The sequence below is a fragment of the Zingiber officinale genome, chromosome 3B (genome assembly GCF_018446385.1).
Source record: "Zingiber officinale cultivar Zhangliang chromosome 3B, Zo_v1.1, whole genome shotgun sequence".
NCBI lineage: Eukaryota > Viridiplantae > Streptophyta > Magnoliopsida > Zingiberales > Zingiberaceae > Zingiber > Zingiber officinale.
In genome coordinates this window covers 4,521,715-4,543,555 of record NC_055991.1, presented here as the reverse complement: position 1 = coordinate 4,543,555, position 21,841 = coordinate 4,521,715, and the positions used below count along the sequence as shown (strand labels likewise).

General features: G+C 41.0%; 5 protein-coding genes across 7 annotated transcripts; 3 read left to right on the top strand and 2 right to left on the bottom strand.

The window, feature by feature from the left end:
* The first annotated feature begins 115 nt into the window (after window positions 1-115).
* LOC122055597 lies at window positions 116-10,909 on the top strand. Of its 3 annotated transcripts, none has more exons than XM_042617103.1 (12): window positions 116-660; window positions 778-879; window positions 1,750-1,830; window positions 2,288-2,445; window positions 2,541-2,676; window positions 2,752-2,850; window positions 8,578-8,683; window positions 8,778-9,175; window positions 9,250-9,423; window positions 9,499-9,696; window positions 10,002-10,319; window positions 10,677-10,909. In XM_042617103.1, the coding sequence occupies exons 1-12, from the start codon at window positions 388-390 to the stop codon at window positions 10,767-10,769; spliced, it is 2,136 nt and encodes a 711-aa protein (XP_042473037.1). In that variant the 5' UTR covers window positions 116-387; the 3' UTR covers window positions 10,770-10,909. The 3 variants fall into 3 exon arrangements, with proteins under 3 accessions (XP_042473037.1, XP_042473036.1, XP_042473038.1); XM_042617102.1 differs by having other exon boundaries at window positions 117-660; window positions 8,772-9,175; XM_042617104.1 differs by having other exon boundaries at window positions 122-660; window positions 2,336-2,445; window positions 8,772-9,175.
* A 501-nt stretch (window positions 10,910-11,410) lies between these two features.
* On the top strand, window positions 11,411-14,884 carry LOC122055594 (protein DETOXIFICATION 27-like). The gene is made up of 8 exons (XM_042617099.1): window positions 11,411-11,731; window positions 12,180-12,721; window positions 12,871-12,957; window positions 13,038-13,094; window positions 13,678-13,916; window positions 14,220-14,338; window positions 14,519-14,605; window positions 14,683-14,884. Exons 1-8 carry the CDS (start codon window positions 11,477-11,479, stop codon window positions 14,734-14,736), a joined length of 1,440 nt encoding a protein of 479 aa, XP_042473033.1. The 5' UTR covers window positions 11,411-11,476; the 3' UTR covers window positions 14,737-14,884.
* A 290-nt stretch (window positions 14,885-15,174) lies between these two features.
* On the bottom strand, window positions 15,175-15,651 carry LOC121967972 (vegetative cell wall protein gp1-like). The gene has a single exon (XM_042518502.1). It carries the CDS (start codon window positions 15,649-15,651, stop codon window positions 15,175-15,177), a length of 477 nt encoding a protein of 158 aa, XP_042374436.1.
* A 440-nt stretch (window positions 15,652-16,091) lies between these two features.
* On the bottom strand, window positions 16,092-17,535 carry LOC122055595 (WEB family protein At3g02930, chloroplastic-like). The gene has a single exon (XM_042617100.1). The coding sequence runs from the start codon at window positions 17,312-17,314 to the stop codon at window positions 16,232-16,234; it is 1,083 nt and encodes a 360-aa protein (XP_042473034.1). The 5' UTR covers window positions 17,315-17,535; the 3' UTR covers window positions 16,092-16,231.
* An 11-nt stretch (window positions 17,536-17,546) lies between these two features.
* LOC122055596 (VQ motif-containing protein 9-like) lies at window positions 17,547-18,842 on the top strand. Its single transcript, XM_042617101.1, has 2 exons — window positions 17,547-17,685; window positions 17,808-18,842. The coding sequence occupies exon 2, from the start codon at window positions 17,844-17,846 to the stop codon at window positions 18,705-18,707; it is 864 nt and encodes a 287-aa protein (XP_042473035.1). The 5' UTR covers window positions 17,547-17,685; window positions 17,808-17,843; the 3' UTR covers window positions 18,708-18,842.
* Window positions 18,843-21,841: the final 2,999 nt, after the last annotated feature.

Sequence of the window (21,841 nt, the reverse complement as noted above, 5' to 3'; positions counted from 1 at the left end):
ACAGCAAAAAAAAGAGATTATGCTTCTGATTCAGCACTGGGAACTGGTATCCTTTATACACAAATCTTCTCACTGCAATGACTGCAGCTGCGACGTGCTTGCCAGTGGTTCTGAAAGGGGTCGATTTGTTTGTTATTCAAATCAAATGCAAAGAAGATGTCGTTCTCTTATGTATCGATCGGTTTCTTTCTTGCATTTTGACGGCAATTAAAACATTGCTAAATATAACAATAATCGAATTCAATTCTTTTAAATTTCTTAGTTTTTTTTTGTTTGTTGTTTTTTTGTTCGCCGTTGCTATAAAAGATCGAGGGTCGTCCTCAGTTTCCGTGTCACCGTTCCGTTTCCTCGGGTTCCAAGATCACATCTCTGTCCTCGTAGTCATCGATGGATTCCGTGCCGGTGAATTGGGACGCGCTCGACTCCCTCGTCGTCGATTTCGCCAAGTCCGACCGCCTACTCTTCCCCGATGACCCCTCCTCTTCTCCCCCTGCCTCCCCCTGCTCCTCCTCCGCTTCCTCCTATCGCTCCCTCCGTCTAATACGCCAGATCCGCCGCTCCATCGAGGCCGGCAAAGTCGACGCTGCCATCGACCTTCTTCGCCTTCACGTCCCCGCGCTCCTTGACGAACGCCGGATACTCTTCTGGCTGCAAAAACAAGTAATTTTCTACCCTAAAGCAGTCGAATCTCTTTTAGAAAGAAAATTAGTTATTTTTTTTTTTTTTATCGCGGAGGGTAAATATTTTATCGTATAATTAAAAATGCTTCTTTTGCAGAAATTTATTGAGCTTTTGAGGAGTGGGACGGCGGGGGATCGTGATTCGGCTATTCAGTGCCTTCGCGTTGATCTCGCTCCCCGTGCCCTCGATGCGTACCCGGTAAGTAATTTGTTATTTGGTTTTGCTTCTTTTAACATTTTGGCCAATGATTCTTTTGATGAATAGAACAGGAATATTTATGGTTGGTTGGTTATGGCTGGGTATATGAAATTTACAACTAGCGTTGCTCTTGCTTGCGTGTTGTGATATTTTACTTGCTTCGACTTGTGGCATTTTGTTGATGCCCCTTCGTTTTTTATTGCGTGTATTGGAATTGCAGCAACATGGCTGCCAAGCTAGAATGCTTGAGAAAATTTCGTTTGAAGGTTTCACAAACTAAACATAGAATGGAGACCAATTAGCTTCTCCACCTAATTAGCTTGAGTTGGCTGTGAAGATTTAGATTGCAATAATCACGTTCTACTTGTACACTGGAGTATTAGATTCCATGTACCTAGTGGCCCTCTACCTCTCTAGGATGTATAGAACTAGAATGTCTCTGTAAAGTTCGATGAGCTCATTCTACTTGTATACACAGGATTTAGGATTCAAGTTAGCATTTAAGATGCATAGAATCGTGGACTACTTGTGGTTGACACAAATGTAACAAATGTATAGACTGACTAGAAATTAAAGCTTGAGCTTATCTTGACTATTGTACTGAAATTTCTAGATATAACTATCATATTATACTTTTTTTTCCCCATTTTATCATAAATTTGATTCATTTGCAGAAGGGAGTGTTTTTGTGGTCAATCATCGCTTATGTAATAAAATTATTAGATTTTTTTAGTTTTGCTACAGTTTATTCGTATTTGTTATGACCTATTATTTTTTTTTTTACTAAAGTTTAACCAATATTTTTCATGTTGAGACATCCTTTTTTCCCACTCTTCTTTTTAAGTTCTGACAATTTTTTCCTATCTGAAGGAAGCTTATGAGGAGTTCAAACATTTGCTTCTGGTATTAATATTTGACAAGGATGACCAAAGTTCTCCTGTGGCTTATGAGGTATTGACACAAGCTCTCCTTGATATATGCAATTGGCAGCTTATTTCCTGTTCGGACTTGATACATGTAGATAAATTTAGGTTTCTCTTTTGTAAAACATTCTTTGTGGAAGCTCTTAATGTTTGCCTTCCAATGCTATAAAAAGCTCACCACTTATTTTATTTATACTGTGCGCAACTGTTGGGAATTGTGGTGTTTAGTTTTGACAATCCATGATCATAAGAGGTCATGCTCTGAAATCTAATTAATTCCTCCTTTGTTTGTTTTACAAAGTGAAGTTTTGACATTTTGCAAGTTGATCATAATTTGAATAGGGCGGATACAAATTTACCAGCATATGGGTTTTATATGCTCTAAACAGTACAGTGTTTTTGCTATTGTTGAAATGTCTTGTAGTAGTAGCATAACTGAAAGTTTCAAGTAGGCTTTTGCTATCTGCCTATGAATCCAATTGTAGAATTGCAAGATTGAGGTTCTGAAAAAAAGACCGTCTCATGTGAATCAGTGGTCTGAAAGAAGACGATTGGATCTTGCTGGGCTCGTAACTTCCATATTAAGATCTCATTTGCATGCCTATGATCCAATTTTTTCTCTGACGTTAAGATACCTAATAAGGTATGCAATTTTCCTCCTTTTTTATAGTCTAAAAATACATGTTTGTGTTTGTTAACTAGTAACAGTTTTTGTGACCTTATAATTTCTTTATACAGCATTCATAGAATGTTTTGCCATCGTCAAGGTGTTTCATCCCCTATCTTGGATCCGATGGAAAGATTATTGCTTGAGGGCAGGGATCCTCATGCAACAGCGCAGGATGCTGTGTATGAGACACCTCCTTTTGATGAAGTAACTGTCTTGATTATTACTTGTCTTTTCAAGATTTTATTTTATTAGATTCATGCCATTAGTTTAAACATTCAGGTTGATGTTCAAGCCCTAGCACATGCTGTGGAGTTGACAAGACAAGGAGCAATTGATAGCTTAAGAATGGCTAAAGGAGATCTGTTACATGCATTTCAGGTTCTTCTCTAATGACACATTTCTTATGTTGTACCATTAAAAACACTATTTAGTTCATCATTGTCTAGCTTTTGTTGTATCTTCATGGACTTCCAATAGTCAAATTCATTTGCACTTAACACCTGAAAGCTGGAATTATATACCTGCATATTTCTTGTAAAATATGATCATTGAGTTCTTAAATAACTTTCTTATGCTTACCAAGGATTGTCTTTTCTTGAATTATGTATGATACATTTCCAATTCACAATATGCTTATGTATGTTGCTGGTCTAGACACCTCTCTTCAGCTAATAAATCACTGTATGAAAAAGGAAGTTTAGCTGGCAGGTTGATGACCACTGACACTTCAAGCATAAGAGAATTACAAGAAAGAAAGAAACTATTGCTACCTACCATAATGACTCCATAACATCAAAGCTTGTGCAGAAGTGTTTAGACGATGTCAATAGGTCTTGTAGTGGTTAGGTTTGACACAATAAGTTATCCCCCTCAATGCTCACTATGGGTGTCGAGTCAATTAAGAGGAGGATGCAATTCAGAGGATGCCACAGTTTGAGTGAGCAACATAGTTCTAGACTAGATTGTGAACTCACGATTACGAGAAGGAGCCATTGGCGGGCCAGGATCTGAAAGTAGGATTTTAAGAACACAAAACCTACTCAAATTAAACTCACTAAAGTCATAGACCAATGACAAATGTTTCACGTTGGTAGATGGAAAACAACCAAATGTAGCATATCCATGTTTTTGTTCAGAGGGATATTTAAAAGAGATAAAAGAGAATTACCAGAATTGACCGGATCAAATCATTAAATCAAATCAAATTAGTTTTAGGATTATTCTAATAATTCTGTTATAATTATTAGAATAATTCTCAGAATAATTTTTAGAATTATTCTGTTATTTATTAATTGGTTAATTGACCGAGTACTTGTTTAAATCCTATATATTGTATTGTCTTGAGGGCAAATATCAACAAACAATAAGATTAATTATTACTCTCCTATTTTATCTTCTTTCTATTCTTCTTTTAACATGGTATCAGAGCCATGATCCTTCGTTCCTTCTCTTTTTCTTAATTCTCCCTTACAAATCCTCTTCCCTTCCTTTTTCTGCCGCCGCCCAAGATAAAAGAGGAGTTTCTTTTTTTTTGAAACCGCAAAACAAGACCACAAAAAGGGCTTCTCCTTTTGTGCTACCGCCGCTGTCCACCGAACGCCGACCAAACCTCGACGTCGACAACAAGTGGTTGCTCCAACCAAGGCTTCTATTTCCTCCAAGGGGAGTTTCTCCAGGCGAAGGCCCTCTTTCCGGCGATTCAGTTTCTCTACAAGATAAATTATTTTACTTTAGATGTCAAATACTCAACACTATCAAGGAGGCCAAAAACAAAATTCAGTCCGATGTCAAATTTGTCGCATCATTGGCCATACTGGAAATTTATGCCCTACAAGATTTGATTACTCTCGGGTAAAATGTCAAATTTGTCACATCATTGGTCATCCTGGAAATCTATGCCCTCAAAGATTTGCCTCAAATTTCATTGGTGGTTCTACAGTCTCAAGACAACCGTCTATTTCACAAGCATATCCTAAAGCTCTCTCATCTGTGCCTACTTGCAGTAAAATCCCAGAGTTTTCATTTATTGATTGGTATATTGACACTGGAGCAACTCATCATGTCACATCAGATTATAATATCCTTGCAGACGTAATGTCATATTATGGCTCAGATATGGTTCAAGTAGGCGATGGCTCAGGTTTGCAAATTGCTAATCTTGGAAACACATATATTCATTTATCTAATCGAACTTTTCACATGCGCAATATCTTTCATGTTCCATCTATCACTAAAAATTTACTTTCTACCCGTCAGTTTTGTCTTGATAACAATGTCATTTTTGAGTTTCATTATAATCATTATCTTATAAAAGATAAAGGAACAGATGCTATTGTGTTTCATGGGAGAATCAAAAATGGCCTCTACTATCTTCAAAGTTCTTCAATCAAAGCTTTTGTTGGTGAACGCACAAATAAACCAGCTTGACATGCTCGACTTGGTCATCCTTCTCTTCATATTGTCCAGTCAATCATCAATAGGTATGGTTTACCTACTTCCATTACCTCCTCTCCATCTCATTCATGTAGGGCCTGCATGGAATCTAAAAGTCATAAGCTACCTTTCTATTCATCCGATTATGTTTCTAATTTCCCACTTGAATTAATTCATTCTGATGTTTGGGGTCCTGCACCTATTTTATCTAACCAAGGTTTCTAATATTATGTTACCTTTATTGATCATTTTAGTAAATATACTTGGCTCTATCCTATGAAAAGAAAATCTGATTTATTGGATATATTCTGTAAATTTCAAAATCAAGTTGAACGATATTTTAATCGTAAAATACTTTTTTTTCATTCTGATTGGGGAGGTGAATATCAAGCTCTCCATCGTCATCTTGTCTCTTGTGGAATTGTTCATCGAATCTCTTGTCCTCACACTCCGGAACAAAATGGCTCTGCTGAGAGAAAACATAGACACATAGTCGAAACTGCCTTAGCTCTTCTTCATCATGCATCAGTTCCACGTAAATTTTGGGATGAAGCTGTTACCACTGCTGTATATCTCATAAATCGACTCCCTATTCCATTGCTCAATCATAAATGTCCTTTTGAAACACTTTATAATCAAACTCCTAATTACACTTTCCTTCGAATTTTTGGTTGCGCATGTTATCCATGGTTACGCCCCTACTCTAAACACAAACTTGACTCTCGTTCACTACAATGTGTTTTCCTTGGTTACAACAATTTGCACCATGGTTATCGTTGCTTACATATACCAACAGGTCGAATTTATATTTCACGACATGTTACTTTTGATGAGACTCTATTCCCTTTTTCAGTATCTTCTTCGATCTCTCCTCCAGATACAGGTGGCACCTTTTTAATACCACCTAATATTGTCAGAAATGATGGCATCCTAGGTCCTGCTCCGCTCTCTAATAACTCCCTTATACCATCAGAATCACCTCAGGATGCTGCTCCAACCTTGGAAGCCTCGTCGGTCGAAGATAATATGCTCTCTAGTTCTGAATCCTTGGATAATGCAAGTCCGTCATCTACATCACCATGTCAGCCTTCTTCCTCATCACCATCAACAAGTGATTCAGATGATAATGCTCCTCGTCGCATGCTTCCCATTAGTGACATTTATGAACGTTGCCCACCAAATGCGACTCGATATCCTCTTCCACGAGCTTTAGTGGTTTCTTCAAAATCTATTGAACCAACTTGTTTTACGCAAGCAAACAAGGATCCAAATTGGCGTAGTGCAATGGCTACAGAATTTGATGCACTTCTTCGCAATGGAACATGGAGTCTGGTTCCACGCACTTCCTCAATGAATGTTGTGGGCTCTAAATGGATATTCCGTCTTAAGTATCGAGCTGATGGCTCTCTTGAACGATACAAAGCTCGACTTGTAGCCAAAGGTTTTAGTCAGCAACCAGGTATTGACTTCAATGACACTTTTAGTCCAGTCATCAAGATTACATCTGTCAGACTATTATTATCGATAGCTGTTAGTTCTAATTGGCCTGTACGCCAATTGGACATCTCAAATGCGTTTCTCCATGGTCATCTTGAGGAAACTGTATTTATGGAGCAACCACCTGGGTTCATTCATCCACAATTTCCATCTCATGTTTGCCAACTTAAGAAATCTTTATATGGTCTTCGACAAGCTCCTCGTGCATGGTTTCATCGACTATCCAATTGGTTACAATCTCAAGGATTTTCTGGATCAAAGACCGACTCGTCTCTATTTCACAAATATAATGATGGGTCTATGATATTTTTTCTTATTTATGTGGATGACATCCTGATAACCGGTAATGATCACAAGGGCATCATAACTTTATTAAGTCTTCTCAATCAAGAATTTCCTACCCGAGATTTGGGCATTGCTCGTTTTTTTCTTGGTATTGAGCTTATTCCACATGAGGATGACTATCTTCTCTCTCAGAGCAAATACATTATGAACTTCTTCAAAGAGCCAAAATGGATGGAGCACGTCCGGTCTCTACACCAATTGCTATAAACAACTCTCCATCTGCATCCTCTCCTGCTCTGTCTGATCCACAGATTTATCGAAGCATTGTTAGAGCCTTACAATATGTCACTATCACACGCCCTGATATTACTTTTGCAGTAAATCGTGCTTGTCAATTCATGCATGCTCCAACTGAGCAAAATTGGGATAATGTAAAAAGAATACTTCGCTATCTCAAAGGTACTATTCTACATGGTCTTCTTTTATATCGTCAATCGTCTCGAGATTTACATGCCTATAGTGATGCGGATTGGGCAAGTTCTCTAGACGTTCTACTAGTGGATATGCAATATTTCTTGGACGAAATCTTATCTCATGGAATTCAAAGAAGCAACCTACGGTATCTCGTTCAAGTACTGAGGCAGAATATAAAGCTATAGCAAATACAACGTCTGAAATTATTTGGCTTCAATCACTTCTCTCTGAACTTCATCTTGCATCAAATATTGCACCAAAAATTTGGTGCGATAATATTGGAGCAACATATCTCACAGCAAATCCAATCTTTTATGCTCGTACAAAACATGTGGAGATTGATTTTCATTTTGTTCGTGAACGTGTGGCAACTCAACAATTATCCGTCTCTTATATCTCTGCTGAGGATCAAATTGCTGATATCTTTACTAAGCCATTATCCAGACAACGTTTCAACAAGTTAGCAAGCAAACTCAACGTCAAAGATCTCCCGTTAAGTTTGTCGGGGGGTAAAAGAGATAAAAGAGAATTACCAGAATTGACCGGATCAAATCATTAAATCAAATCAAATTAGTTTTAGGATTATTCTAATAATTTTGTTATAATTATTAGAATAATTCTCAGAATAATTTTTAGAATTATTCTGTTATTTATTAATTGGTTAATTGACCGAGTACTTGTTTAAATCCTATATATTGTATTGTCTTGAGGGCAAATATCAACAAACAATAAGATTAATTATTACTCTCCTATTTTATCTTCTTTCTATTCTTCTTTTAACAATATTAGTAAACATGTTTTAGTAAGCACATTATGTTTATATCAACATCATCAACTTAACACAATTTACTTATATAGAGACACATGAGAGATCATCAGTTTTCTGTAATTAATCAACTTATATATAGAAATGCAAATCAGTTTGGCAAAGCTAATAGCTGCAATATTATAGCAAATTTAATGTACTTTGCTGTGAATAGAGAAAAGTGGGGAGGAGAATTAAGACCTAGGAAGGAGGAAGAAGAGACAAGAGGAAAGAGAAGATGAAGGAAGAAGTGGAAGAGAGGAGGGAGAAGACATATTGAAAGGGGGAAATAACAAGCTGGATAAGGGAGGGTGAGGACTGGAGAGGGAACATTGATAATTCTTAAATATTCACGTGTTATTAAATGACCAAGCTGTGGAAATAGGGAAAAGGTAGATCTTATCAATAAAGGAGATGTGTGAGCGAGGTGGATTTGCCATTGCATTATATGCTCCTAATGGTAGGATATATTAGCGCTCCTAATGGTAGGATATATTAGCACCATTATTTCATGCTTATCTAGATAGTCAAATCCATTATTTCAACTTTCATGCTAACTTATCCAGTGGAAAATGGAAATCCATTATTTCCTCTTCTTTGATTTGTTACAGAATGAACTATGCCGAATGAAACTGGATCTTTCAATTCTCGACAAGCTTCTTCATGAGTATTGTATTTATAGGGGCATTATTGATGGTGTTTCTCATTCTCCACTAGGTATAATGTTGTTTCCAATGAGTTCAACCTCCAGTACAATAATTAAATCCTTGCTATTGTTGCATTTCCCTAACATCTTTTGATATAGCATCAGAACAAGAAAATAATTCATCAAGAGATTGCTCTTCGTCAAACATAGAATGCACCAGCAGTAAATTCTCTGATGGTGAAACTTCTGTGGACAATGCTGATGCTGAAGGTGTTCCAGAATCTTATGCTGATTCAACAAGCATTGGTGAAATAAGATTTGCATGTGAAGTGGTTGACAATAATGAAAACTGCAGCACCAGTGATATTACTCATCAAGAGACTTCTTGTAGAAGATCTAGGAGTGGCAGAAATTATGCGACAGGACAAAAAAGACGAAAAAAATGGAGAGGACGGGTTGAAGAACAAGAGTATGCTCCATGTTCATCTCTGATGGAGATGCCTACCCAAGAAATTTTGCATGTGCCAGTTGGTTGTTTGGAGGATTCTGTCCAGGAGGATCATGTAAAGATTGATTTCATTTTTTCTCCGAGTGAAGTCCAGTATTTATAGATTGATTATTTTGTTCTCTTATTCAGGTTTCAAAACATTTATTTGAAAGTATGAAACATGTAGAGAATAAATATGATATTATTCTAGAGACGAGGGATCTGACTTACAAGGGGATGACTGCAAAAGTAGTTGAAGAAATAAAGGTGATTGATCCAGACTTCTTTATTCAAAATCCTCATCTACTTTTCCAGCTAAAACAGGTAACTATCCTATCTTGTTGTCTTTGATAAACAGGTAAAGGATTGGAATCACTCTAATCTATGCAATGTTTTTAGTTTGAGTTTCTCTCTCTAGTCAATAGCGGTGATCATGAGAAGGCTCTTATGGTGGCACGCGCTCATTTAGCCCCTTTAGCTACGAAAAATGAAGATCTGCTGAAACCTTTGAAGGAGACATTAGCATGTTTACTTAAACCTTGTGAAGAAGTTCTTACAAAAGCAGTACCATTGCCCATCCTTGCAACATCTCTGCAGGTGAATTCTTGTTTCGTTGATTCAAGCAAAAGGTACTCTTTTTTAGGAGTGTGTACTTGTTAACCATGCTTGTCGATTGGTCATAGTTGTTATGCCACATTCATTAAACTGATTGGCTAGTAATAAAAGAGGGAAGCAGTTTGATCGAATCATCCTTGACAATTTATTCTCTTCCTTAGTAATTGTTATTCTCTTGACAATTAGTTGTATTCTAGATTTATGTTCATTACATCCAGAAAATGTAATTAGCATTTCTGCATCATTTAAAATCGTTGTGCCAATTGATGTCTTTTCTATTTGGGCAGGTTGCTATGGGTTGGAAGCTTGGCATTCAAGAACCACAACTAATGAAAATAGTGAGAGCGACACTTCATACACATAACGAGTGGTTTAAGATTCAGATGTGCAAAGACAGATTTGAGCAGTTCTTGAAAATAGATCAACTGAAAGAAATTGAGTATCCATTATTCAGTAATCCTGCAGCCAAGCCAGCTGCAGATGATACAAATGGATCTTCTCAAATGACTATATGTTCTAATAGCAAAATTCAGGAAGATGGTAGCAGCTCTCGAGTATCACCTGGTGAAAATGTTTGCGATGAAAATGCCATACTTAAAGTTATGGTAAGTCTTGCATGGCAGCACACAATTCTGTTGGATACTTTTATTTGTTCTTCGTCTTGTCCATTTTCTAATAGTTCCTAACCTACTCTGATTGATAGAGCGAACATAGTTCGCCTAGAACTTCCACAAAGTGGATAAGGAAACCTGCCACCTTCCATCATAAATGATGATGTTCATCTAATTGTTTACGCAACATTCAATTTGCTAAATCAGTTGAAAATAAAATGCCAAGAATCATGTTTTGCATCTTCTGCCTCTGTTTAGTTTTGTTAAAAAAAATCCTAATTCTATTTAGTGAATGTTATTTTTCTTTGTCCTACTGAGTTTCTAGATAACTCTGATATAATTCCTCTGCAGGAATTCCTGGCTTTGCCCCGGGCAGATGCAATTCATCTCCTGATGCAGTATAACGGGAATGCCGATACCGTCATTCAACAGATTTTTTTATAGATTTGTTGTGTAAATTATGATTGATTACTTCTCAACTTCTTTTTTGTATTTAAATTCTGTGTATTAGTTTATTGAATTGGTCTACATCTTTAATAAACTTGTGATATATTGATTAAAAAAAGATTTCTACTAGGGTGATATATTGATTGCAGGATTTGCATAATTTGCGTGGGAACTTGAAAATTTGTTATGAATGCGTTTAAGACTCTAATTTATTTTTAAAATCATTTTTCCTTATTTATATTATTTATTTTCATGTTTTTATCATTTTAAAGCATGAAATAATTTCTGTTAACTCTCTTTTAGCTAATAAGAAAATATTTAATTTGTTTTAGAGTAAGAATATTATGAGCCAAGTGTAAAGGCATGAATTTATATATTTTATAACAAAGTTAAAAATACAAATGCACAATGCTTTCCATCTGCTTTTAAAAAGCAAGTAAGTAGACATTTATAATACTCAAAAGATGCACAAGGATTTGATCTATATTAATATTATTATTATTATTATTATTATTATTTTTAAGTCCAATTCAAATTGCCCTCCAATGCAAAGGAGGAAATGAATAAATATTTTCAGAAATAAATGATAAAAGAATATCATTTCAATTTTAATTTCTACCCACCGACGCCCTATCCTTTCAAATTCAGGCGTCGCTCCGCGACGGGGAAAAAAAGAAAAAGAAAAAAAAAAGAGGAAGAGGGTTATGGCGAGCGGCGTTGGCGATAGAGTTCCTCTCCTCTGCGGCGAGCGAGAGGCGGAGGAGCTAGGGTTGGCGCGGCGGTGGTGGATTGAGTCCAAGCAACTGTGGAGGATCGTTGGGCCCGCAATCTTCGCCCGCTTGGTGACCTACAGTATGAACGTCATCACTCAAGCCTTCGCCGGCCACCTCGGTGATCTCGAACTCGCCTCCATTTCCATCGCCAACACCGTCGTTGTTGGCTTCAACTTCGGCCTCATGGTTATTTTTCCTTGCTAAAAATGTCAATGTTTTGCCTCTTCCATCCCTGTTGCTAAACCCCATCTTGTTTTTGTTTTTTTGCTTTTATTTCCGGTGCGATTTACCCAAATTTATTTTTTTTTTCTCGATTTTTTTTCGTTCCACATTTTTATAATTGGGAACTGGACGTCCTAAAAGCTGCATTTTGCGCTCAGATTCAGTCGCTCTTTTGCAGCTTTCAACTAGCGGTCCTCTTTGCTTGCTTAGCAGTAGCACTGTTTTCGAAATGACGGCATCGCATTGTTCTTAATTTGTAATTTGATGCTCAAAATTACAGGAAAAACATGAATGATTCCAGAAATCGCGAGATTTAGTACAAATTTCGTGATGAAAGTGTTGTTGGTGCATTGCATTCGGATTTTAGTCTTTTTTTTTTTTTTACTTGGAACTGTTGCTGCCATATCTGCAGCTTGGCATGGCGAGCGCCCTGGAAACCCTGTGCGGGCAGGCCTTCGGGGCGAAAATGTACCACATGTTGGGCGTATACTTGCAGCGCTCATGTATCATCCTCTTCCTGTTTGCGCTTCTCCTGCTCCCCATGTACTTCTTCGCGACGCCGATCCTTTTGCTGTTGGGGCAGCCGACGGAGCTGGCGGAGCAGGCTGGGAAAGTGTCTATGTGGTTCATTCCCCTGCACTTGTCCTTCGCATTCCTCTTCCCTCTCCAAAGATACTTGCAGTGCCAACTTAAGAACTCCATCATCGTTGCGGTCTCCGCCTTCGCGCTCGTGGTCCACCTGTTTGTGACTTGGTTCTTCGTGTCTAAGCTCAAGTTTGGCCTCATCGGGACTGCGCTCACCCTCGACTTCTCATGGTGGGTCGGCATTATCTGCCTCTTTGCGTACGTGACGTGCGGCGGCTGCCCTGAGACGTGGAATGGATTCTCAATGGAAGCCTTTTCCGAGCTGTGGGAGTTCGTTAAGCTATCGGCTGCCTCCGGGATCATGCTCTGGTATTTAATTACTCTTAGCATTGAACAAGATAATTAACTCATGGGATAGACAATTCTGCAAGGTCTTGCCAGTAATTTAGTGCCGTATTTCAAGTTCAAAAACTTAAAGGGACTCGATAGTGATTTCTTGGTACTTGGTCGTTCTGCAGCTTGGAGAACTGGTACTACAGAATACTGATCTTATTGACGGGAGATCTTGAGGATGCAGAAATCGCCGTGGATGCCATCTCTGTTTGGTGTGCTGCCTCAAATCAATTTATTTTATTCAACATGAATAAAATTTTATACCTAAATTAATTAACTGTTTTGTTAACAGCATGAGCATTAATGCTTGGGAACTGATGATTCCGTTGGCATTCTTTGCTGGTACAGGGTACGTAGACACTAACTAAACCATGCTACTTTCTATCTGTTTTGTTCTACGTTTGATTTCATTATTCAAATAGTCAGCAAAACATGAACACTAACTTGAGGACTTATTTTTTCACCTGATATATTTGCAGTTAAAACTTGTAAGGTTAAGATCGTTGTGCAGTTAAAAAAGTTCAAGTATATTCTGTGGTGCTCAGTTACTAAGGAAATGGAATAGTAAGACAACTAAAATAAAATAGAAAGTGGTCAAATTACCCTAACAAGTAATGGATGAACTTTGAAATTACCCCTTTCATACACTGCAGCTCAAAATACACGAATCAGTCAACTGTTTTTCCATGGCTGTCTAATAAATTCTTATCTCAACGTTGTCGAGAAACTGTCACTTGGACTCACATATGAACATCTGAGTATCCAACGCGAGTATGAATCTGAAAGATATGGATCCGAGTATTTGACCATGCTTGTTGTGCTAGCTAGTTCTGATTTTCATAATTTATCAAAATGGTAAATTTCAGCTGTCATATTATTATGATCGTAGTTGTTGATGCTTGCTGACATTATCCATTGTTGTGATACACTAGAGTGAGAGTGGCCAACGAGCTCGGAGCTGGTGATGGAAAAGCTGCAAGGTTTGCCTCCATTGTATCAGTGGTGACTTCTTCTTTGATAGGTTTAATCTTCTGCCTTCTTATCGCGGTGCTTCATGATAAGTTTGCCTTGATCTACACATCGAGCTCAGTCGTTATCAAAGCTGTGGATAAGCTGTCTGTTCTACTGACGTTCACAATTTTTCTCAACAGCATACAACCAGTTCTCTCCGGTGAGTAGTTATATTTCTGCTGTCACTCTTGCATCCTAGCACCATCCATTGGTCCTCCATGGAAGCTTATGATGAAACATGGTTATTCTAGCATAAAATCACATCCTTTAATATCGTCACTTTGGAAATAAAAGGCGGTTTTATCTTCTGCCTCTACTATGCTCCTGTGTTAGTCTTATTTCCAAACAGAGAACTAATTCATTCTTCTCTTCCTTTGAATAGCACAATCCTTTGGTCTCACTGGTCATCACTACAGCTCTCGTTTAATAAAACATCTGAAAACATTATGTGCATCTTTTGCAGGTGTTGCTGTTGGATCAGGATGGCAATCCTTTGTAGCCTATGTTAATATAGGTACATACTACCTGGTTGGGATCCCTGCTGGGGTTGTGATGGGATGGATTTTCAATCTCGGTGTCTCGGTATCTATCTCTTTCCATATGCATCATACTTTTGAATTGTATGGGCATTGCAAAGCTTAAATTTGCACACCTTAGGAAGGAGAAGAGTATGATTTTAATCTAGTAGTTCAAGTTGTGTGCATCAACATCAACAAGATGATCCTCAAAAAGCCAATAGAAACCTTGTTATGTTTCTTACAGGGCATATGGGGAGGAATGATTGGCGGAACTGCAGTACAGACCCTGATTTTAGCAATAATTACCATAAAATGCGATTGGGTTAAGGAGGTGAGACGTTGTTCAATTATTGTGAGTTTAAGTGACTCTTTCTAAATTTCATCTCGGTTATATTGTTTAATCTACAGGCTGCAGTTGCTCAGGAACGTATGCAGAAGTGGGCTGGTTCAGCCAGCCCGTAGCAACCAATGGATGAAGAGTTGCACAATTTCACATCAAATAAATTAAACAGTAGGTAATAAAAACAACTAATAATTTTATTCTTATGTGATTCCTTTAGCTAGCTTAAAAGGCTTGGAACATCCTTAATTAGTTGCAATCTTTGTATTATTCTTTGCCCTTCTTCTTGATTATTTCTTAGGGAAGGAAGTAGACAGACACATGTAGTATTTCCTTTGTTGTTAGACTTATTTTGGCCTTAAAATATTAAACGAGAAAAAAAAACATCTAAAAAATGGAAAACAGTAATTACAGAAGCGTACGGTTCAGGTAACAGGAAAACAGATCCAAAAAGGACGCTTCTGCAACTGCTAATACTAACTATGTCTAACTAGCCATCGGCCCAATAAAGCGTGGCCATCCGATCAGGAAGCGACGTCGGAAAGCAGGCCCTCTCCGACCTAGAGCGCGACGGCGGCGATCGCGGCGCTGGCGACGGCGATCCAGCTCATCGCGCTGGCAGAGGCGCCATTGCCCGGGGACGGCGGCTGGGCCGGCGCTGCAGACGGATGTGTTGAGACAGGGAAGGACGGGGCGGCGGAAGGAACGGAAGACGGCGGAGCGGAAGGAGAGGCGACGGGCGAGACGGAGGGGGACTTGGCGCGGGGCGAGGAAGCCGGGGGGAGGAGCGGCGGCGAGGCGGAAGGCGGAAGGAACGGCGGCGGCAGAGAGGGAGACACGGCGAGGGGAGGCGAGGCTCCCGATGCGGGAGGAAGGGACGGCGGCAGGACGATAGGGGAGACGGGCAGGGGCGCGAAGGGAGCCGCTGCTGTCGGAGGCTTGACGGGGGCGGGGCCCGGGCCCTGGGCAGAGGAGGCGACGGCGAGCAGCGCCACCGCAAGAGCGATCGCGGAGAGAAGAAGCGAGGCGTCGGCCATGGTAATGTCTTGAGATGAAAGGGTTTGCGCTAGGTTTGGCACGAGAATCAATGAAGCATCGAGAGATATTAATACACATCTCGTAAAGCGTTTAATTTGAAACGCTATTCCTAAGGAAGAGCCGCTTTTGGTGGTTATCGATAATAATTATCGTTGAATTAATTCACTAAATGCCTTTTTAATTTGGTTCGGGATAGAAATTAGACGTGAATGCGGAGAGTCGTACGGGACGATGGGGATTGGATCGGACGATCAGGTTTAAAGAGCGGCGGAGAACACGGAGATCTAACGGCCAGGAAATGCATGGAAAAATGTGAACACTTTGATACGTGTTGGTGGAATTTCCAGCATGAAATCAAGATATTTAATTAGTTATTGATTAAGCAGTGGCCTAAAAGTCTAATTATTTTACGGTTTTTCTTTTTAAAAATTACATAAATTATGATATAATCTGTTCCATTAAATTGAACGTAATTTAAAAGGCATTAAGAATTGTAATTGATTATACTCTGACACCAAATGAAGCCAACGTGGAAAAAGACGATTGCTTCTTCCATTAATATATTAAACTGCTTACGCTTCAGAATCTGCCTCTTCTTAGCTTCTGCCGCGCCGGCGGATCCCTCCCGTCCTCCGTCGCCGCGCCCTCCTCCGCTGTTGTCATCTTCCTCTGCTTCGGCGAGTACTCAACCGCGTCGAACAATTCCCCTCCCGCCGATCGGTGCCGCCAGTTCTCCGAAGGGTACTTCGCCGCCCGCTTCACCTTCATCCCTTGCTCGGTGGCCGGCGGCGGCGACACCAGCATGAGCTTCATGTCTCTAACGCTCTGCTGGGCCGCGGCCTCCGTGGCTTTGGCCTCCTCCAGTTCCCGCCGCACCGCCTCCAGCAGGTCTTGCAGCTGCGCGTTCTCCCTTCGCGCGATCTCCAGCGCCTCCTTCACCACCGACGCCTCCTTGATCGCCTGCTTCACGATGTCGCGAAGGTTGGAAGCCTCCTCCCGGGCGGCCCTTTGCTTCCTCTCCGCGCAGGCGCAGTCCCTCCGCGCCGCCTCCAGCTCCTCCTCGCACGTCCGGATGCACTCCAGGAAACCGGCCTCTTTCTCCAGCCACGCCGCCACCGACTCCTCCGCCTCCACCCTCAGCCGCCCCGCCTCCACCTCCGCGAGGCGGAGCGCGGTGCCCACCCTCTCCGCCTCGCCGCGCGCGGCCTCCAGCTCTCCCTTAAGCCAGCCCGACTCAGTGCTGACCTCCTTCAGCGCGAGCGCCAGGCCGTCCATGGCGCGCTTGCTCTTCTCCTCCGCCGCCAGCGCGAGGCGGAGCTCCGTCCGCAGCGCGCCGGCCTCGTCTCTTCCATTGCGAGGCGAGTTCGACGCGGTGCGGACCATCCGCACTTCCAGCTTCATCTCCTCGAGCAGGATCTTGGTCTGCTCTAGTTGCTTGGTCTGGGAGGTCAACGATTCGAGCATGCGGGTCTCCGATTCCCTGGACTTCTCCAGCTCGCACTCGAGCTCGTCGACGCGGCCTTCCGTCCGGACTTGGCTCTCCCACTGCGCCATCATCTTCGACTGCATCTCCTCCAGCATTTCCAGGGCTCGGTTTCGCTCCTCAAGCATTTGGAGATGTTCTTGGAGGTGCACCACCTCGGACTCGTCTCCCATCGCCATTATCGTCTCCTTCACAGTCAGGACATCAACTTACTCTGGAACGGAACCGATGATCATGGACGATGAGTTTGTAGGGTTCGGAGGAGGAATCAATCGCGCTAGTTCGTTAGGGGGAGGTTTGAAAGAGATCGATCGGAAGACGGGAGAGGAAGTCGGGAGTTGTTTAGGGAGGACGCCGAGGTGGGCGGAGCACCACCCGCAGAGAGAGTGATTCTCCCTTTTGGGTTCTAGGGTATTCTAGTCCTTTCAGATTGATTTATCTTGTCATTTTAAGTAAACAGGACCCATCCTCTCCCGTTCAACTCAACATCCACCCAAGTAAACGTGCGACAGGTTGAATTCACACTAGTTGACGCCAAGGGCATTCTTAGGTAATTTGTGGAAATATGGGTGCTATGATGTAAATTTGAAAGTCTGGATTATTCTTTTCTTTTTTACTTTTAATTTTTTTTTTTTTGTTGTTTTTTGGGTTTGGCGTTAATTCTCCTCTCAGAGACGAGAATAAAACAAAATAAGATTCAAACGCAAAATGGAATCACAGATAACGATGAAGAACAGCCATTCCTCTGCTGTTCCTTCCGCCGCCGCCGCCGCCGCCGCCGACGACGATGTCGTCACCGTGATCCCGAACACTTCGAGCAGCAGCCATAGTAGCGTCGGGAAGACGAGTAGTAACAGCTTACCGGGTTCACTCAGGGCCCTAAACCGAACTTCTTACAAGATCTCTAAGTCCCTTCCGAGAAACCCTAATCCCAATCCCGACCAGGTTACCGAAAAACTTGTTGCTGCTCCGGAGGTGGCGACGAGTGCCAGTGGCAGATCCTGCGCCGGAGGGCCGCCCTACCAGCCGCAGCCGCCCGTCTACAATATCGATAAGAACGACTTCCGCGACGTCGTCCAGAAGCTCACCGGCTCCCCCGCTCACAGTCAGATCCGCCATCCGCCTGCAGAACTGCCTCCGCCGCATCCGCCTCGTCCTCGTTCGAGCGCTTCCCTCGTGCCCCCGCCCGCAGCCCCAACCTCTCGTCTCCACCGCATCCGGCCGCCGCCGCTCGCCCATCTTACCTTTCACCCTCCACCGCCCCCCGTCCCGGTCCTACCGCTGCCTGCCGTGGATCCATGGACGCGACCGCCGCTCTCTCCGCTGCCGCCGCTTCCCACAGTCAGCGCCGCAGCCGAGTCACCGATCTCAGCTTACATGCGCCATCTCCGCGGCGGCGGCGCCGGACTTCCTCTCTTTGCTCCATCCTCTACGGTGGCGCCGATGCTCCAGCCTCCTAGCTCGCCACTGGGGTTCGGATGCCTGTTATCGCCTCAGACGGCCTATCAGATGATGATGTTACCGAGCCCACCGGGGGTGCAGGTACCAAGCCCCAGGTTGGGGGATCCCTGATGACTCCATTGCCAAAGGTAGCCCATTTCTTTATTCTATAGCATCACCTTTATGCGCTAGTCACTGTACTGTGTACAGAATCGATGACCTTGATGTCCATTATATGAATATGAAAGCCACCTTCAAATTAGATTCCTTTTATATTGAGAAAGAAAAAAATGTTATCTTTGTTTGCATTTGTTGTTTGATAAGTTTAGCTGATTAAAAGTTTGCATTTGTTTTATTCTCACCACTTACCATATTAGGTTTTAGATGAATATTTTTGACCCAGACTCCCCACATTCAAATAGTCTCAGTAGAGTATCAAATAGTTCAATCTCAGGGATTTCCCCCCATTTTTTGGGTGATCTTTTTGTCAATTATGGCTCTCAGTGGCCAATTAGCTTTGAATATGCACAAGTTTATTAGTCAAGAATTTGAGATTTGTCACTTTCAGTCTCACAAATAATTGGAAAATTTGACTCGGTTAGCTAGTTTAATTAGGTCTTGCTGTCTTGGCTGTGTTTGTTGAGAGAGAAAATTGGAAGGTTGGTTGGTAAGTGGATTGAATAACCGAGAAGTACTGATGGTAAAGACTGTGATGTTCCTTTTGTACATTTATTTAAAAGTAAATTTAGAAAGGAGGAAAAAGTATAGAATCATTCAATTATTCATCCTCTTCGTTCCCTCCAAACTATCCCTAACCTTTTGTGGGAGAATAGGACAAAAATAATTTCACTTCTTCGCGGTAATGATGGAAACAAACAACTATCCATTTGTTTTCTTGTCTTTGTTTATTGTCCCCGGTCATGATACCGTGATAGAACATTTAGACTGCCACTCAGGTATCTATAGTTTGAATTATAGCTATGGCGTATTTACAAGAATTTTTTTTTTCAAATAAGGGGCATAACCAAAGGATGCTGGACTTTTAAGCTGGCCGTCGCGTGCACTTCCCAATTTACTTTGATGATCGATGGAAAAATTTCGTGGGACCGGGTCAATCACCCTAGAGATAGTCAATGAGCCTAACTGGGATTATCATTTTTTTTTCTTGTCTTTGTTTATCGAGATATTGGTGGTTCGATTTCTCACTATAATGGATTTATAAAAAATTTATTTTTAAATGGAACTTACAATCGTAGAATGTTAAATTCGTGGATCACTACTCTCAGGGCATATCATAGACAGTAGGTACATAACATCTCTGGTGTAATGACCAGAGGTCGATTATCAGGAACTGACGATTTGAGGTTTTACCTCACCATGCGTCTGACGTTTGTGTATCTGCATATACCTCTCTCTATATTCGTGGGGTCGGTAATAGAGGGTCGTTAATATAACGGATCTACATTTAAATTTGAGGATCACTCTCATGCTCTTTTACCTGTAGAGCGGATTGAAAAAACTAAAGAAAATTTTCCAATGAAAAGTCTTTTGCTATTTAGTTTGTGAGGAAGAATTGATTATCCTTCTTTTATGCTACTTACCTATTGTCAAATAATGAACAAATGGATTTGTGAATTTATCTGCAAATCACTTTTGGGGGTTTTTATCCACTCAAAATTGGATGGAAAGCCCTTCCACCTTTGTTGCTTGTGTGGGGTGCAACACTTGCCTTGCCGTCGAGATAACTGCTCGATGTGTTGCAACCTTTGCCTCCCGTTCCTCTTCAACGCCCCCTTCTCCTCTGCTGTGCCGATATACAACAACGTTGGGTCTGACGGCAAATCTCTCCCCTGCTTCTATCATGTTGCCACCGCCACCACTACCGAGATCTATGTTAGCATGCCCCCACCAACCACTTGAATCTATATTGCCACGTGTTCCGTACCCCCACTGCAGCCCGATGTGATCTCGGATGTAGACCAAGATGGTGACAAATGAGTAGCGATCCGATGTTGATGAAGAAGAAAAAACCAATTGAAGAACTTCTGCATTTGCACCTTCTCCTCCTTGTTGGTCTCGTCAAACTGGTCGAAACCGAAGCCTGAGATGCTTGACTTTAGGCCCACCTTCCTCCCTTCCTCCCCTTATCGGATTCATCATCATCATCATCATTGACAACTTGGTAGGGATCGTTATCAGGGCTAAGATCACAGTGTTATTGTTGTTGCTAGATGCAGAGGTTTCAGCGCTGCTCGTTGAGCAATAGTAACCTCAAGCAGACTTGCATTGGAGATCTTCAAGCTAAAGTTGTAAATGAATCAAGCGTTTGCGAACAAGTTTGGTGTTCGGCTTGGTAAGAACTTGTTTATGTTTATTTAATATACACAAGATTAATTAAACAAACAAGGTTGAACAACTTGTTAAGTTAAACAAATAAGCTTGAACACATATGTGTTCAGCTCGTTAACATTCGTGAACAATGTTCGTAAACAATTTTGGTAAAAAATATTCATAAATAACGTTCGCAAACAATGTTCATGAACAACGTTCATAAACAATGTTCACGAACGATATTCATTAATAAAACCCTTTTCAATATATTAAATAAATATTTCAATAAAATAAAATAAAATAAATAAATTTAAATTATCAAACTCAATAAGCAATCAAACAATTAAAAATTTCAAATAATCAAATAAATTTAAATTGAGAACTCGATAACATTTAAACGAATCAACCTCGAATCAAGCTCAAGCCAAGTTCGAATCAAGCTCAAGCCAAGCTTGAATTGAGAGTTTGATAACATCTAAACGAATCAAACTCAATCCAAATTTTAAATAAGCTAAAGTTCATAAAAAATAAATCAAGCTAAGTTTAAGCAATCATTTCAAAAACTTGAATTATTTTAAACTTGGCTCAGCTCAATTATCTTATCAAACAAAGTTAAACACCTCAAAGTTTGATTCAGTTTGACTTATTTACAACTCTATTTTAGACAGCCAGAAGGTGGAGGCGGAGAGTATCTTTGATCTGGAGGAGCTTGTGACCGCTAGGGCGGATGGTAGTTGTGCCATGAAAGGGGATCAGGATCAGGATCAGGTGTAAAACGTGAGAGATTAGGTAGTGGTAAAAGAGCTTCAGTTGCTTCAGCTCACTGCCCTACTGACAGTGTCCGCTGTTGCTAACGGAGGAGGAGGGTAGCGCGTTGCAGACTTGTAAAAGCTTCCCTTCTTCCTTGTCGTCACAGGCTCACAGCCAGCTTTGTA

Bases quoted from the DNA above. Each gene is read 5' to 3' on its own strand.
- LOC122055597 (XM_042617102.1), top strand. From the start codon at position 388: ATGGATTCCGTGCCGGTGAATTGGGACGCGCTCGACTCCCTCGTCGTC. The intron at 2,677-2,751 runs GTAACTGTCTTG...TTAAACATTCAG, and splicing joins AGACACCTCCTTTTGATGAA to GTTGATGTTCAAGCCCTAGC. The intron at 2,851-8,577 runs GTTCTTCTCTAA...GATTTGTTACAG, and splicing joins ATCTGTTACATGCATTTCAG to AATGAACTATGCCGAATGAA.
- LOC122055594 (XM_042617099.1), top strand. From the start codon at position 11,477: ATGGCGAGCGGCGTTGGCGATAGAGTTCCTCTCCTCTGCGGCGAGCGA. The intron at 11,732-12,179 runs GTTATTTTTCCT...CCATATCTGCAG, and splicing joins GCTTCAACTTCGGCCTCATG to CTTGGCATGGCGAGCGCCCT. The intron at 12,958-13,037 runs GTGTGCTGCCTC...TTTTGTTAACAG, and splicing joins GTGGATGCCATCTCTGTTTG to CATGAGCATTAATGCTTGGG.
- LOC121967972 (XM_042518502.1), bottom strand. From the start codon at position 15,651: ATGGCCGACGCCTCGCTTCTTCTCTCCGCGATCGCTCTTGCGGTGGCG.
- LOC122055595 (XM_042617100.1), bottom strand. From the start codon at position 17,314: ATGGCGATGGGAGACGAGTCCGAGGTGGTGCACCTCCAAGAACATCTC.
- LOC122055596 (XM_042617101.1), top strand. From the start codon at position 17,844: ATGGAATCACAGATAACGATGAAGAACAGCCATTCCTCTGCTGTTCCT.